This window comes from Ciconia boyciana, chromosome 10, assembly GCF_034638445.1.
Source record: "Ciconia boyciana chromosome 10, ASM3463844v1, whole genome shotgun sequence".
Lineage (NCBI taxonomy): Eukaryota > Metazoa > Chordata > Aves > Ciconiiformes > Ciconiidae > Ciconia > Ciconia boyciana.
Genome location: NC_132943.1, coordinates 43,477,402 through 43,495,129, shown reverse-complemented (window position 1 = coordinate 43,495,129; position 17,728 = coordinate 43,477,402). Strand labels below are relative to the sequence as shown.

At 45.4% G+C, this 17,728-nt stretch overlaps 1 protein-coding gene across 10 annotated transcripts in view; it reads left to right on the top strand.

Annotated features, from left to right (window-relative positions):
- The window catches only part of HDAC4 (histone deacetylase 4), a 277,372-nt gene that overhangs the window by 191,891 nt on the left and 67,753 nt on the right, over positions 1-17,728 (top strand). For all 10 annotated transcript variants that reach the window (XR_012044288.1, XM_072874161.1, XM_072874155.1 and 7 more), the window contains exons 13-14: positions 10,465-10,722; positions 12,409-12,595. Coding sequence is in view for 9 of the 10 variants with exons in the window: in XM_072874161.1 (XP_072730262.1) it covers positions 10,465-10,722; positions 12,409-12,595 (445 nt within the window). In the remaining variant the exon portion in view is untranslated. The remainder of the gene's footprint in view (positions 1-10,464; positions 10,723-12,408; positions 12,596-17,728) is intronic.

The following is a 17,728-nucleotide window of genomic DNA, read 5'->3' as shown; positions in this document are numbered from 1 at the left end:
GGCTTTCTCCTTGAGACAAGTCTCCTTGATTTGTCTCAAGGAGTTCCAGTGGTGGCTTTCTTTAACAAACAAGCAAATCCAGTAGCAGGTTTCAGGCTCAGGAGGACAAGTTCAGTGGCAGGCGGACCTTTCAGATTGCTGCAGTTTAATTTATGGTGGAGGTTTCTCCAAATATTTTCACTGTTCCAGTCCTATAAGAAAATACAACTACTGAGAGCTGGATTAAAAAAAAACCAAACAAACAAACAAAAACCAAACAAACAAAAAAAACCCACCACACCACCACACAACACCCCAAAACTTTGTTTATGGACTCGAGTTAAGGCAGGATGATTACACAAGTTACTGACGTCAATCATGTACTTCTGGAGAGCTGCCACCACGCACCGCGTGTGCCAGCCCTGGACCTCATTCAGCCCTGCACACCGGGGTGGTGGGGAGCTGCTGCTGCCATAGAAATTTCCCTTACCCCCTTCCAAACACGCTTCGTGAGCAGGACCGTCAGGCGCGGGGCGCTGGGTAGGGTTTCTTTGTTAGGAAATAGATGTCAGCTCGGCGGTTTGTTTGTTTGAGGTTTTTAAGGCTTTTCCGTTGCCAACGCCTGTAAGCATCCAAAGACTTCGCCGTGACGTACCCACTGAACTCATTCAGACTTTCGCTTGGACCTCCCAGGAGCTGGAGAGCATGTGTGACCGGAGCCGAGCGAGTCCTCCCGCAGCACTCTGAATTTCAGCTTTGTTAGAGCTGCGCTCTATCACATCCATAGCAGAGGCAGGCGGGGGGGGAGTGTAATTAAACTGATTGCACAGGGGCGATTTCCCTGTGTTTGATTTATATAAGTAATGAGTTAAAATGGTTTTGGTACGAGCTCTGTATGCGTGTGGCAAATTTATCCCGTGGGATAACATCCAAGTGCTGACATGGAAGACTTTTCCCAGACGCACAGATATTTTAAGACCCTCGAGTGTAGGAGAGTAAGGGCACAACTAAAAATAATGTAATAGATTGCTGCCTTTTAATTATTAGCAGAACTGACAGCACTGTCTGTTAAGGTTGTGTTGGATTTCCTGTAAATAATACGAGGCTGTTTTCAATTGCTTGTGATTTTTCTGAACTTTAAGATTTTGGCTTTAAACTTTCCCTGCTAGGTGCCTACATCAGATGAAATTTTTGAGAGGATTGCAGCCAAAACAAGTCTTGCTGTTTCCAAGAAGGCGACTAAGGAAAAATATGTTGTTTTGCTCCTGATTAAAAATAGTAAGAATAATCGTCTAGGGGATTCGGCTGTGAAGCCTTGGTGTCCGAGGCTTTGGAGCAGTAACTTGGAATTGGACAAGCGAGGATAGGGCAGGAGAGTGCAGAGGGGTGGGCTGGGTGGGACGGGTCCGAAGGAGGGACAGGGCTCCGTGGGGTGACCGGAGGGGAGTTATGCTCCCCAGGGTGCCATCCCTTCCAGCATGGGCTCTGAAGTCCTTGGTCTACCGCTGTCGGCAGCAAATTGGGGATCGCTTGAGCATAGCCAAGCACATGGTTCATCGTGCCTGGGAGCCGGCTGGCTGCAGAGTGACTCCCCTGGCTCACCGCGAGGCGCTGTGTGGAAAATGAGAGTCCCAGCCCTGCTCATCTGGTGTTCGTGTTGTCACCTGGTGGTGACATTTGCATTTGCTTTAAGGAGGGGAAGAAAACACACACACACAAACCACACAACGCCCCTCAAAAAGGAGGATGAGAGACACATGCGTGAATGAAAAGCGCATTATTGAAGTTGCCAAGCTGAGCACTCAAGCTACGACATGGGAGTAGTTAAGTTTCCCATGCAAGTCTCACTCACTTTTTCTTTTTTTCACATCTTTTTGATCCAATTTTTGATGATCAAGTGGTATCTCTTTCACAAGACTCTGAACGTAGTACAGAGAAGGGTAAGAGCAAGGCTGCTTTCCAGTGGCATGCTGCCTCGTTTGTTGCAGAAATCAGAGGACACATAAGGAGTGGAAGAGGGAAAGAAGGGGCCTTAGGGCTAAGGCAGCTTGACGCTGTTGCAGGGAATTGGCTTTCTCCTCTCTGCCGCAGAGCCGTGTCCCACTGAGCGGATCCAGCCAGTGGGCAGCTTGCAGCGGCTCGCTCATCTTCTCCATGCCGTCTGCAGGACAGGGAAATGGAGCTGCTGGCTGCAGAGGTGTGCTTGCAGACCTGAAACATGTAATCTTAAAATCAACCGCATCGTATTGAAACCCCCATCCGGTGGGGTTTCGTAATCTCTGCCCTGGCTGTGCATTTGATGGCATGGAGCAGCTCTGCTCCCCGCCTGCCGTCAAGTCATCGTGAACACAGACGTGCCAATATTTGCAGAGCACTCGTGTGCTCTAGTCACCGCACTGCAAAACCGTATGTAGAAATCAACAACTCTTTCTTCAGAACCAGGGTTTGAGACATTAAATGAGATTCTGGATAAGAGACTGAATCACTTCTTGCTAATTGAGCTCTGTGCAACATTTGATCGGAATGAGGCACGTGCCCTGAACTGGTAAATACTAAACAGTCCTGAAAATAAAAGCTATACGTTAACGCAGGTGCACGGGAGCACTGACCTGAAATTACACAGGCAACATGCGGTCGTGTTTCCCACCTTTTTGCATCTTTAACGTTCAAACCTTGGGAATGGTTTTTCCCCATGGTCGGAGGAGCTTTGCTGGGCGAGGGGGCTTGTTTTGCCATACGATAAATATATGCGGCAATCCTGACATCATTCCACCTTCAGCAATTTTTCTGCAGACTTCAGCCTCTTTTAAGATGCAAATTTTAGTCTTTTATATATGAGAGAGAGGAGCCGTGATATGCTTATGGTTCTCTGTGGCGTTTGGAGGTCGGCATTTGGGGGGATATTTTTGTCGTGACAGCGAACCAGGTAAAGTAGGATGCTGTTCTCTGAGCAGACTCCAGGTATTTTGGGTTGTGTTAGCTTTTCAGCGTGGTAAGTCTTGAAGCAGCAATTCCCTTTCTAAAGAGAAATACGCAAGTGAGATTTCTGTAAATTCTATGCTGGAAAACTCAACTTTTTTTACCTTTCCGTAGCGAAGATGAGTGTTTTGGCTTTAGCCCCCCTGGATGTATAATTCACGAAGCCTTACTAGAACAGATGATCTCCCTTTAAGCCCTGAATTGTACTGTTAAGCAGATTAACACTGAGCTTCTGTGGTCAAATTATGGTTCTTCTGAGTAAACCCCATTTTTAGCACACTCTGGAAAGTGAGGTGTTTCTTCTGCTGTGGCATATATATGGCAACATATATACGCCAGACTACAGTGCTTCAACTTGTCTGGTGCAGCAGCATTGGGTGGATACGTTTTTATTAACACCTAGAATTTACCCTTGCTATTTCCTGCTTTTTTTTTTTTCTTTTTTTGGAACGCGTTAACTGTTTAGCCTCAAGTGACTCCTGGAGTAGCTTTTCATACGCAATGTTTAATTTGTAATATTACAACCTAATACACTGTATTTTTCTATTGCACAGCATTCAGGTAGGGCTATCACCCTTTGAACAGTTTAAGGGAAGCCTGTTTTTGAAGCACCCAGACATAACTTTGGATATAACAAGTATTGAAAAAGATCTCCGGAAAACCTCCTTCAGCATTCGTGCTAAGTGTTGATTGAGTATGAAATGCCGTTCAGCGGGACGCGAGACGCTTGGCATTCGTGTGCTTGTGCATCATCGCACCTATTACTGCCTAAATGCTGTTAAGTGGTTTTGCCAGGAGCTGTTGTTCTGCGGGTGTCTGTTGCTGCAGATCCAGTGATATGTAGATGTGTACCTGATCTAATCAGCCCCATAACTCCAATTATTGGGGGTGGGAGAAAACAGCTTCTGCTGGTGCCAGGGTGTTTGCTTCTTGCTCCCCCTCCTTTTCCCCTCCAGGCGGTCCCTGTTCTTTGATTCATTACAGTTGGGTTCTTCCCTCTCGTCTAGGCACGGAGGCCAGCAGTCTCGTGGTCCTTCCAGCAGGTAGGCTGCCTCAGACAGTTATTGTTTTCCTGCTGTCTCATCACTTCAGGGGAAAAAAAAAAAAAAAACAAACGAGATTTTTCTTTGCTGCAGAAGACTCTGCCAGCTCCCTGCGTGGCCTCTGCCCAACTCGGCCTCACCCCATCATCCTTTATTCTCTTGTTTCTCTTTGGTCTCTAAAAGTTAAAAAGTAGGATCTCCCTGCTCTGTAAGGGGTACCTCACATGGGAAGACTCATATTGAAAGCCAGAAGAGCAAGGCTTGTGTTATCATTTCCAAGTGATTAATTCAAGCCCACAGCAATATGTTTTCTTCTCCAAGCACTTCTCCGCGTGCACGCTCCCCTGCGGCTGCGCTCTTGCCTTCTGCCTCTCTGCTAGGGCTGCTCTTGCTCTTGAGCATCCCAGCCGGCGTACCCGCTCCACACCGCCTGCCTCCCGCATCTCAATTCCTAGCCACATCCTTGACTCAAGACCAACGCTTTTTTGGCTGTCTGTCTCAGGATGCTTTCGAGCTGAGGCTTTATCATCTCTTTCTTGTCTCTATTTTTTTTTTTTTCCTCATTTTCATCAAAACTGTGCCTCCAGCTATGCAGAGTTGTTCTCTGTCTTCCCTGAGTTCGTCCTTCATCTCCAGAGGGAGGAAAGGGAGGTCTCTGCTGGCTTCTGCACAGCATGGCAAGGTCAGGGCCGAGCCAGTCCGTCATCCTCCCTCGCTTCCTGGCTTCTCTCATCCTCTGGTCAGTGGGACGTGCTGTGCCACCCCACCAACGCCTGTGTCCCCCACGGTGCTGTTCAAGGGGGAGCAGGGCTCTGTGCGGTTGGTGGTACCAGCACAGAAGAGGCTGAGGCTGGCTGGGTCCTGGCTGGTACCTTCTGCTACTTCACCCCGTTCCCAAAACAGGGAAGTCACTCCGCCCCACCAGGCGTGCTCTGCACTTCCCAGGGTATAAACTGGATAGTTATCAACAGTAGTGCGGTCTCGACCACCTTCCACCTTCCCTATCCGCACAAAGTTTTGACTAGCTGTGCGTCTCTGGCAAAGTGGAATGGGGTTTTGGTGTGTTGTCAAATATGGTCTCTTTGAGCTTCTACTACCTGTAGATAACCCTGGAAATGTGATGATTTATCCTAAACTTTGAAGGTGTGTGTGGTTGTTTTCAGCCTCCAACCTGTATCCTTTGATGCACGCCAGTCTGTCCAGCAGCACTAAAGGCTCTGAAGGGCATGACTGCGGTATTCCCTCCAGCAGAGATGCCCTTTTCCACGAGACCGTTATTAATATCATACCTGAAAGCAGTCCCCTCCGTGGTTCAAACTTGTTCTCTACTTTCAGTAACCATTACCATCATGAGCAACACTGGAGAAATGCCACATTCCTGCATTGGACTCCTAAACTGGAAAAGATCTTGAGAATAGATCTATCTCAAGTTTTACTTAGTCATGCCCAGCTTTCATCTCTGTCAGTCTTTGATAACTGAGGCAATCTGTCATGTTCAGTGTTGAGGGAGCCTTGTCCTTTTAATTGTGCAGGACCAGAAATTTCTTCTGCTTGTCATCTTAGGAGAAAGATTCGGAGGTGCACAGCTTCATCAGAGTTGGTCTGTCCAGACAGGAAGCTTTGCTGTGCAGTCCTATGGAGGTTCTTCAGCTCTGCTTCTGCTTTCCAAGGACCTCTTCAGCCACCTTTTATAACCAGACAGGTCCCTGTGACACTTGTTGACTAAGTAAAAAGTGCATTAGTTAAATCCTTCTAGGAGCTTCTCAAGCATTTTTCTGTTGGGGACTCTTCATTAGTCTGTGATGAGTAAACAGACGTTTCTAGCCTGTTCAGTAGTATCTTCAAAGTCTTTGGTGTCCTAAGAACTTACCACTACAGAGAAGGTGTCGTGAAGAAGTAGATAGATTGTGTCTAGTAGACAAATCAGATGCCAGCTAACCTGAAATTTTACTAGCAAAGAAATGCAGCTTTTTTTTCTTTATGAAGCGTTCCACGGAAAAATGAATTCTTTGTTTTTCCTTGTATTGTGACCTGACATTGCTATGAGGGGTTTTTTTTTCTTTCTGTTCTTTGTATTTCAAAGATGTAGATAAGAAATCTTGCCAGCTGCATCGAGTCTTTTAAAAATGCTTGTGACTAGAGATGTATAGTTTCTTCCGTACTGAAGTAGTTAGCTGTCCGAGGCTAGCGAGGCAGTTCCTTTAACAATGTTTTATGGTGGCAGTACGTGATAGCCAGAGGCGACTGTGTTTGAAAATAGAGGAGTAACCTCATTGCAAAGGAAGCTAGAGAGCTAATTAAGGGAAGGAGAAGTTATTTATGGTGCGTCGTGTAATTGTTTACTATTTCAGATATATTTGTAAGCATTTTCAATGCTATCTTAACTTTATATTCATTCCCTTGCACTTTTATTACCTTAAATTTTCTTAAATTACACGAACACATGTTCATAAAATTGCAAAAATGGAAGATTTTTAGGGAGTTTTAATGGGCCTGGGATGCACGTACTCATGTATTATATGGAATATGTTCATAACAAAGTGCTTTCTTTGCAAAATTGTCCTTTAAGAAGAACAGGGTTGCAGCAGCTAGAACAAATGACATACCAAGAGATTCACTTTGTATTAGGAGAGCAAACTGAATATTTGAAATGTCCTTGTCATTGGCCACTTGATCTTTCAACCTTCATTGTGTTTTTCATTTAATTCTTACATTTTTATGGAGTTGGAATAATTTAAAACTTCAAGGGAATTATACTGCTTCTCATTTCCATTAGATTTGACAATGACATTGTAAGTTATTTTCCCAGCAATTACCTTGTGTAGTTCATAAGTTCAAAAGGTATTAAGTTCAAAGCTTGAGACCTTCGATCCAAGTAGAAAAAAAAGTAGCAGGAGATGGTTTATGATGATTTCATTATCTTTAAAACACATTATATTCATCAAGCCTAAGAGAGCTTAAAGAAAATTGATGGAAGAACTGCCTTTAGCTTAATGTGGTTTAGTTATCCAATGTGTATTTTAGGTAATGAAACTGGGGAGGTAGGGGTGGGTGGGAGGTACCTCAGAAAAATCCTTGAGAAGTTTTGATCACTGAATCTTTTAGGTTGGCAGGAACCTCATGAGATCATTTAGTCCAATGTCCCTGCTCGAGCAGGGTCAGCTAGAACAGGTTGCCCAAGACCATATGCACTTGGGTTTTGAGTATCTCCAAGGATGGAGACTCCACAGCCTCTCTGGGCAACCTGTTCAAGTGTTTGACAGCCCTCACAGTAAAAAATATGTTTTCTTGTGTTCAGAAGGAATTTCATGTGTTTTAATTTGTGCCTATTGCCTCTTGTCTCATGACCTGTGAGTGCAACCCATCAGGCTCCATGGACATAGGTATGTCGAGGGTTTTTTTAAGTGCTCCCTACACCTGGTGGTCCTCCACCAAGGGTAAGTCTTCCTTGCTTCAGACTTTTGCTCTGGTCTCAGGGGCCTGGGATTCCTGAAGGACGGTCTTACTGGTAAAGAAGGCATTAAGTGCCATGGCCTTTTCTATGTCATTTTTCACCACATCCCTGCCCCCATTCAGCAGTGGGCCCATGATTTCCCTAGTCTTCCTCCTTCCTTTCTTGATGTCCTTCATGCCCCTTGCCAGATTCAACTCCAGGTTGGCTTTGGCTTTCTTAACACCATCCATACAAGATCAGATAGCAACTCTCTGCTCCTCTTGGGTCACCTGTCCTGCTTCCAACTCTTGTACGCCGCCCTTTTATGTCTTGAGTTCAGTTAGGAGCTCCTTGCTTATCCATGCAGGCCTTCTGCAGCCTGAGCTTGATTCTTTACTTGTTGGGATGGATCTTTCTTGAGCTTGTACAATCCTTGAGTATCAGCCAGCTCTCCTGGACCCCCCTAATCTCCAGGGCTGTATCCCATGGCACTCTTCCAAGCAGATCCCTGAAGAGGCCCAAGTCTGCTCTCCTGAAATCCAGGGCTGTGGTGCTGCTTTTTGCCCTGTTCCCTCCTCTTCGGATCTTCAACTCCACCGTCTCACGGTCACTGCAGCCAATGCTGCCTCTGAGACTTCCACATCCCCGAGGAGTCCTTACTTGTTTGTACGTGTCAGGTCCAGGAGGGCACCTTCCTTGTTGGCATCTTGATCACCTGTGTCAGGAATTCGTCATCAATGCACACTCAAATCTCCTAGATTGCTTGAGCCCTGCTGTCTTGACCTTCCAGCAGATAGCAGGGTGGTTAATGTCCCCCATGAAGACCAGGACCTGTGGAAGTAAGGCTTCTTCTGGGTGTTTGAAGAAGGCCTCATCTAATTCTACCTGATCAGGAGGCCTGCAGCAGTCTACCCACTACAAGAGTAGTCATCTTGGTCTGTCCGCTTCTCTTGACATTTAAGCTCTTGACTGACTCCAGATCCATACCAAGACACAGAGCTCCATGCGTTCCTGCTCCTCCCTCCCATAAAGGGCAACTTCCCCTCCTCACCTTCCCAGCCTGTCCTTCCTAAAAAGCCTGTATCCCTCCATTACAGCACTTCAGTCATGTGAGCTATCCCACCATGTCTCCATGATCCCAGGGAGGTCATAGGCCTGTAACTGTGCACACAGACTTCTAATCCTTCTGTTTGGTCCCCATGCTGGCAGCACTAGTGTAGAGGTGTTTGAGAGGCACCCAAGTGTGCCAATTCCCCAGGACAGGCTTGAGACCTTCCCCATCAGGCTGTTCTGCAGGCACCTCCTTCTTTACATGCCTGCGCTCAAAGGGATGCCGCATCAGCTCTTTTTTGTTGATCGCTGTGTCCTTTCTGCTCACCCCACCCCAGGCTGCTTGTTGAGGAACCGCTCCTTCCCCTGTTGTTTCTAGTTTAAAGCTCTACCAGCTTGGCCAGCCTATTGGCAAAGCTGCTGTTTCCCTGTTTAGTCAGGTGGATCCCATCTCTTCCAAGAAACTGTTGACTCTCAAAGACAGTTCCACAGTTGCAGAAATCGAAACCCTCTTGCAAACAGCAGCCAGTTGTTGATCGCTACAAAAACATCGGCTCTTGTCACTGAGGGATGGGCTGCACTCCCCATCTGTACTGGGTGGCCGCGTGAACCCCAGAGGGTCTTGCCTTAAGCTTCTAGGCAAGATAAAGCCCTTGTATGTGTCCTGCTCTTCTCAGGACATCCGAAACACAGTAATCCACAAAGAGCTGGAAAGCCATGGCCCTGTGTCCCGGTCCTTGCAGCGCTCCATTTTTAAAAGCTTTGAGCCCCAGTTATTTGAGATCCTCTGCTGCAGCTATGAGCAACCTCTTGCCTTCCTTGCTATGATATTTGCAGGCAATTAATCCTTTATATTACCTTTGTCTGCCTAAATCTGCTTTGTATAGGTTTGCTTAAGTTATATGGCAGAGCCTCTCTTCCTACGTTTAGGGAAGAAGGCTTAGTTTCAGGTTTGAGCCCCTGTTCTTCAAAGAGCAAGTTACTTACAAGTGGTCGCTCCTTCTGTATGTGTTCAACAACCATGTTTTGATTTAGCTTTATTAGATTTAAAATCAATATTTCTTTTCATACCAATGACCTAATCCTTATTAAAGCTCTGCCCTGACAACTTCAAAGTTCAGCAGTTTCTTTATAAGCCTGTGAAACGGGTACAGCCTGAGCTCTTTTAAAGAAAGGAAATTGATTTATTTACCTATGCTGGATTAAAAAACAGTTCACAGATATTTTTAATTTTTTTTTGTTCCAAATAAAAGTCATAAGCAGTCTGAGATGGAGAACTGTGAATTTTATCTTGCCAATGAACTTTCAGAAAGTCTGAGCCTATGTGAATTATAGTGAAAATTACCTTGTTCCCTTTGTTTTAGCAGCTGCCTTCAGAGACGTTCACTACCTCTAGTTAGGAAGACCTGGTCAGAATGATGCTGCTCTTGCAGTTTGCTTCTGTACCCATGCTGTAAGTTGGGTGTCCTCAGTGTCCTCCTAGCCACTTCATAAGAGTGCAAGTTTCGGAGGAATCTTTCTAAGATGGCCTCTCACTTTCCAGATAAAATTCAGGGCGTGATTCAAGAAGAAGCTGGGCAAAGAAGGTAGCAGAAATCCTCTTAGAGGGTTTGTGTGTCTCTTGTTTTCAGAATTTAATTGCCAAGTGTATTGATGGTTGTTACACTTCTCCTGTGTGGGTTTGTGAATGGAGTAGTATCTGTAGGTGTGCAGGCGCAAGAGGCTCTTATTTCTTCAGAGGGAAAACCAAGGGCAAAATGAAGGGGCCATCGTTACTTGGGACACAGGATTTCATAGTGCTTAATGCCAAGGTTGCCCTGACTTTTGCCTTGAGTGATTGGTTTGGACCTAGTTTATAAGATAAAAGCTATAATTCACAATTGCTCTTTTCACGAAGCTGGTTCTTTGAGGAGAACGGAGTGAACTTTACCTGTGATGAGTTGCATTTTATTTATCGGTTGACCTCTGGGTTGTTTTCAGATTATATCAAAACCCAACGAACCAGCTCGCCAGCATGAAAGCCACCCTGAGGAGACAGAGGAAGAGTTACGGGAACACCAAGCCCTTTTGGAGGAGCCATACAGCGACAGAGTCACAAGCCAAAAGGAGGCCCCAGGGCTGGCCAACATGGTGCAAGTGAAGCAAGAACCCATCGAGAGTGATGAGGAGGAAGCAGAGCCGCAGCAGGAGCTGGAGTCTGGGCAGAGGCAGGCTGAGCAGGAGCTGCTTTTCCGTCAGGTGAGCTCGCAAAATACCAAGTTTGGGACTTGGTTCTTTGTAGAAGATTGTTTGGTTCTTGGTAGTCACCTTATACTACTCGAAGGGGGAGAAGCTAGGGGGAACCAGCTCTTGAGGATTTGCTGCATAAAGGAACCTGCAGGTAAAATCAGTGCCATCCTTCCTTGGAGTCACCGTGTCAACTCGGAAATCCCAGGGACAAGAATCTGGATCACCTGCACAAAATGCAGTCAATGTGTTTGCAGCCACTGAACCTCTTCCTGTTTGTTTCTTTGGAAAGACAAAGTGTGTCTTAACATTTTTGAGCACTAAATACTAGCAGAGGATTTTATGTTTTAAAACAAATTGCCCCAGAGAAGGGCTGGATAAGGGAATGAAGGATGAGGTTCATTGGAGGGGGTTCCTTCTTCAGAACTGGACATCCCAGAGATGGCAGCTGTGCTCACTTCTGAAGGTAAACACCAGAGCCTTGTGGATTGCAAGTAATAAATCCAATAACAACGTAGCATGGCATAATCTTCCCAATTATATGGCAGTCACCCAAAAGCTGCCTGTTGTGATAGCAGTAATGAAGGTGAGAAGGTTGCAATTCTCTTAAGGCATCAGTGCTCTGCTCGTCTTTGCAGCCCTTAGCACTCAGCTTCTGACTGTACCTACAGCCGTGCGTAACCCCCGCACGGGATCTGCAGCCAAGAGCAGATTGCTGTAGCCATGCCAGGGTGTAGTTCTGAGTAAATCCACAGCCCTTGGCTAGGGAAAGCGGACTTGTGCCAGGTTTGCCGTTGCCGTGTCTGTGGATCAGGTGCAAATTGGTTGCTCCCTGTAGTCATTTGAATCTCGCTGCTCATTCCTGTCTTCCTAGCACTGCGGAGCTGACTCGCTTGTTCCGCACGAATGTCACTGGCTGTTGCTCCGAGACTGCGTTTTTGGTTCCTTGTTGAGCAGCATTATCTTCATAACAGCGCTGCCTTGAAAGATCAATGCCGTTGCCAGCCATACTTGTACAAAGCGTTATTTGGTTTATACAGTCACATCGGAGCCTCGTTGCCTTAGTAAATAAATAAATAAAATGTAACATGCTGCTAATGATGGACCACGGCGATACTGTTCCTCTGAAAGTGCAGCTCCCCCACCCTAGTCCTGGATGCATGGTCACACCTGAGGAGTCTTAAAAATATTATGTCCTCTGCAATTATTTAGCCTTGAAGAGGACAGGGAATAAATAGAGGAAATGGGAAGGTTGCTAGGCTGTGGTTGCAGCGTGGCAAGCTGGAGCAGCCATCCCTTCTGACCAAGAGCCTGTCCAGCTGATGGCGTGGCTGTGCAGAGAACCAGCTCGGCTGAAAACTCCCTCTCCTGCCTGGGGTCCGGTTGAGCTGGACTCGTTCCCTGGTCTGGTGCATCGCACTGTTAAATACACCACTGCCGCGGTGGAGAGGCACAGCGGCAGGAAGACATGGCCAGATGACCTTGCCGGTGTGCACCAGCTTCAGGGCTGTGGTTTGAACACGCTGCACTTGCCCGGCTTCGCTCTAGAAATGTGCACATCTTCATTGCCGCACACATGTGCGTCCGCTCATTTATCAGGGAAAGGAGTCCAAGCCTGCGAACTTTGAAAACTCTTAAAAACCTTTTTATTGAAGGCACCACAGACTTTCAGCAACTACCTGCTTCTTTTCCCTGCAGCAAGCCCTTCTGTTGGAGCAGCAACGTATTCACCAGCTGAGAAACTACCAGGCGTCGCTGGAGGCAGCTGGCATGCCCGTCTCTTTTGGAGGGCATCGGCCTCTGTCCCGTGCACAGTCCTCGCCTGCCTCGGCCACCTTCCCGATGTCCGTACAGGAGCCACCCACTAAGCCAAGGTTCACAACAGGTAATGTTTAGGGGCACTGGAGGCTGAAGCGGTGGGGCTGTGGTTACCATTTTGCCTTAGATTGTGCTTTTCCGCCCTGTCCCTGCAAAAGCCATCTATTTGGGGTCTGCGTCTCAGCTGTGGTTTTGGTCTCCATACCATCCTGTCTTCTTCAAGGATAAAATTCAGTCGTCGTACGCCCTGTTGTCCTGCTTGTCCCTTCCCCAGAGAGACAGACACCCTACTGTCCAGACAGAAAATAACCTGCAAAAATCGATAGAAGTGTAGCACAGTACTTTAATTATGTATCTCCAGAAAAAAAAAAAGGACAAGTCATATGCTGTGACAGGGCTGATTTAGATGCAGAGCGGAGAGAGGCAATGTTATTGAAAAAGGACAGCAGGCCAAATGCGGTATCTGTTGGCTGTATTTTCTGCACCTTCTCCAGTCCCTGCGCAATCTCATGCCGTAAGTTATCCACCCCAGGCTCTGCGCCAGCCGACCCCTCCTTCTGAAACACAATCTCTGCCCGGGAGTCTGTGCCTGTAGGTGAGGAAAAGGGAGGTGGGTTGATTTTTTCCAGTTGTCAGGGTGCAGAAACAGACTGAAGAGTGTTTTCTTACTTCTTTCAGACCCAACCTGAGATGTTGGGTCTTCATCTCAAAGGAAAATTATGAGTGCAATTCTGCATTTGTCTAGTGAAAACCAGAAATGCAAAAAAGGGTGTTAATCTCCCCACAAAGGTTAAAGGCGAAAAATAATTGTTTTTCCTAAATCCAGACAACCAACTTTTTTCCACCAAAATCCTTTCTGTCTATTCAGTAGCCTTAGTAACAGATGAAAGTTAATTTATGTGCAACTTTTCAAGCCCTGTGTTGGGTGATTAGGCAGGCTTATTTTGAAGTCCGCCTTCTGCCCCAAATGTCAAGCTCTATTTTGTGAATGAACATTTTGCAATGTGATGTGCGTCCTGGGAAAAGGAAGGGAAAAAAAATCCAGAACGCCCAAACAAAAGCAACTCATGATTTTGTTTCTCTTTCACATATCCATTTATTCTTAATTAACCCACAGTTTTTGCATCATTAAAATCAGCACCGTGAATCGGGTTTATTTTCAGACGCTGATGGTATAGTAATAGTGATGTGTCAAATATGACTCTGTTCTTCAGCTGCTAGCTGCAGGGTGGGGAGCATGTGCGACCAGCTCTGTAAAAGCCCAAGCACTATCCCGTTTTTGCACATCAGCCCTTTAAGTCTCTGTTGTTAATACTGAAACCTTGAATTTCAGCAAAACTGCATTTCTAATGCAACCAGTTATAGCAAGATTATTCTAGATTTTGGCTTTTGCCAAGGATACAAAGAAGGGTGGTCCCCTGGCTCACGGTCAAACCGGATGAAACTTGAGCATCTAAGACACTTAGACCCAAACCTTGGTGCTTTAAAAACAAGGAAGCCTGGCCCTGCTTTAAGAGATTATTCATTCCTTCTCTTTCTTCCTTTCTCCTCCTCTGGTATTTAAGTTGCCTTGTCAATCATACGCAAGACTTTAAACATGCAATAACATTTCCTACCAGAGGATATAAGTTTGACTCAGATATGTGCCTCTAAATTTCATTTAAAATTACAGGTAACAGTAAGAATGCAGATTTTGAGAAGTGTGCTGCTTTGAAATGACGCTGTTCAAGTCATATGATTTATTATCCTTGGAGGCAGCGTTTAAAAACAAAAAGGTGGCTTAAAATAAGCAGTGGAATATCACATTGCTTTTATATAGCACCAGACAATCGAGTGCAATGATATGAAGAATGCTTAGTGTATTTCACCTGTTAAATATCCTTTTCACGGCATTTAGCCATGTTAAGACTCCAAGGGCTTGATTTTTTCCATTGCCTTCTGTCTCGTGCAGTTCTCTACGTTTATGCTAGGTGAATGGAGGGGGAAAAACACAATAAAATGCTGTCAAGGGAGGAAGCGTTGGGCATTCACTGGTGCTAATAAAGGTGCAAAGCATAAAGGTGAGACCTTTATACTAGCCCTATAACTAGTCCTTCACCTCGCATAAAAGGTGAAGGTTTAGTTTAATTAACCATCACTATCTGCTTAACAGTGGCAGGAAAAAAAGAGCCTACTAGTATGGGCATGCAAGCACAGAAAGGAAAGGCAGGCATTTCAGCTGCTGAGCATGTGTGTGCGAGTTAGATTGCTAATGTTTTCTTGAAGTTGTCCACGGTGTGTCGGAGATTGTGGTTTTGGAGGTGGATACTAAAGCTTAATCACTAGGATTGAGCTATTCTTTGAAAGGCAGGAAATTAGTGTCTTGGGTATTTTTCAAAGCAAGCAGTGCTGAAGTGCATCAGGCTTCTTTTTCGCTAGGAAAGTCCATCTGTTTGATAATTGACTGCTTTGGAGACTGATCCTAACATGATTATGCGCTTTGGATTTCAGAGAAATTAAGATTTGAATTGTTGTGATCATTTTGAGAGGGCTGGAAAAAACAAACCTCTTTCAACGGCCCTAATGAAGCCAACCATGATCCTTCTAGACACGAATGTGGCTCTTAAGAGAGCAGTTATTGTCCCACAGACAAAGGAATTGTTCATCACGTTCATGTTCGAGCTATCATGTAGAAAACGCTAATGCTTCCTCTGGACAGAGTTAGGACCAGACAGCTGGAAATTCTGGGGTTTATGTATAATTTATTCTCCTCTCTCTATCAGTGACCAGTACCTGAGACTTCAAAGGTGTAGGGGAAGAACAACATAATACACCTCTCAAACATGATGTGCATTACTCCACATGAAAGCGAAAACAGTGCCCTTCCTGACCTCTTCGAGCAATCAGTTTTATGTCCCAAAGCACGATGTTTAATTTTCCTTCCTACTAGCGTATAAAAGAAAGCTAGTCCTTGAACTTGACCTCGCTAGCACGAGTAGCCCCCTTGACTTTAACGAATGCTTCTGCATGCACTGTTCTACACACTTGAATAAGACTTCTCAGGTTAGGCCATTAATTTGCATAGCTCCAATTATCCAGTCTCTGATCTCCTGTAAAAATGGTTCCACAAATTATTCTGATGTTCTGCATTAAAGTATTTTTCATTTCTGATGAAGGCATTTATTCTCTCCTGTGCAGAGCAATACAATTATCTGAACCTCAAATCATATGTTTGTTCTGCCAAGAAAAGCGGGTTGGTTATGCTTTAGTGCTGACCTTTAAAAATGATTGTTCTCATGTCTTAAAGAGTATTGCTTCCAGCACCACTTAATTTAACTTGTAATGGCCAATGTAGTTTTCATATTTTAAGCTTAAATTGCCAAGCTTTCCTTTGTGTGTGTGTGTGTGTGTGTGTCTTCATCTGAGTGTCCCCAACCACAGGAAGGAACTTGGAACAGTTCTCTTCTTTCCAATGGTTTAGTTTTTAAAAAAGAGAAATGTTGAGTGACGTGCGATTACATACAGTACAGAAGAACTTCATTGAGACACTGCTGTTATCATTGAATCGTTGGGAAAGGAGAAACTTGAGAGATCAACCAAATTGGCTAGGCATTGCTTTACCTATGTGCCTAGAGTTGCATCATGATAGTTTTTCAGGACTTACTTTTCAAAGCTTAAAGACCTGCAGAAAACACCCTTTAAAAAGGAACTTGCAATACGGATTCATGTATCAACTATTCAGATGGTCTTAGACCCCTTCCAACTTTGCAGTGCAATCAGTGTAATTCACTGTCAGGTTGTGCCCAGCTCCCAAAGCAGCGAAAAGATTTGTTAGAGCAACAGCATTAAGCATCGTCTGGGAATCCAGGAGGTGAGCAAGAAAAGGCTGCTTAAAAAACACTGCTTGAAAATGCTTGATTTTTTTTCCAGAAACTGAGGAAGGTATGGCATGAACTAGCCTCAGATTTATCTCCAGGTTGGAGTGTCCTTTGCGAATGAGGTGCAGCTTCTTGTTCCTAGCTTTCCTATATTATATTTTACTTTTCCCATGTCTATTAGTGAATTCTCTCTCCTGCCTGTGCTCCGTGCAGTGTAGTTTCCCGTTGCCCTTTTCTTTGGCTATCGCCTGAATGCCTCAATTGCACCATCTTTTAGTCCTTGGTCTCTAAGGTCAGTGCCCTCAGAGGGTGCAGTCCTGGCCCCGCTGACGCCAACAGCAGAGTGCCCGTGGACTGAAGGCAGCCAGGGCTGCACCCAGACAGGTCAGCAGCTATCTGGTGAAGGACTTGCGGCTTGTACTTCTTTTTGTTTAAATTCAAGGCTAGTTGTTGACTGTGAATGTATATGTTGAATAGATACGCATGCAGCTTTTGGCTTCAAATCTATAAAGCCTGCTTGCAGTCCCTGTAGATAAGTCTGGAAATCAGAGAAGGTAGGCCCACTTTCCTTTCTTTAATATGAATGATCTAGCCAAACCTAGTGCAGTCCCCTGTGGACTAGGACGACATCTACATGAGATTCTTTTGGGTAACAAATGCTTTGTCAAAATGCGTGATGTCCCCTGAAGATGAGTTTCCTTCAAAAATAAACTAACCTAAGGTAAGGTTACTGCAGACCTTGTGCTAGTTTAAATGAACTCAGACTGGGGAGTTCTTGTGGACAGCCAGGCTTACCATTGGGCTACAGCTTCTTCTCAGGCGACATTTACAGTGCTTGCCTTTGCCCAGCAGCTCCTCATGAAGTCTGATGCTGTGAATCAAACATGGGAGACCTCTACAGAGCGTTGCAGCGCAATCTTATTTAACTGAACTTTGGCTAACCCAAAGGCAGTCAATTAACCAGTGCTCTGTTCTCTTCCTAGAACTGAATGTGGTTTGGGTTTTGTTGGTTTTTTCCTTTGCATTCACCTACAGCAAAGCGAGGAACTGCCAGATACCTCCCCTAAGGCTGAATACCTGAAAGTGTCAGTGCCAGGGTTTGCCTCAGAGAGGAAAGCCAACTTTTTCCGTGGCAGAACATGCCTACACTCAGTCAAAAGGTGTGATTGCAGCTCGAGCCAAGCTGAGGTACATGCAGCAGCATGGCACTCAGCTCCAGGCTACGTGTCCATGTATGTTCTCAGAGTCTGGGTTCTTACAAGCCCCTTTGAACTTCGTGCAGTTGCAGATTGTGCTGTTTATCGGTACTTGAACCGGCTACATGAAAGCTCCTTGCGCCGTGT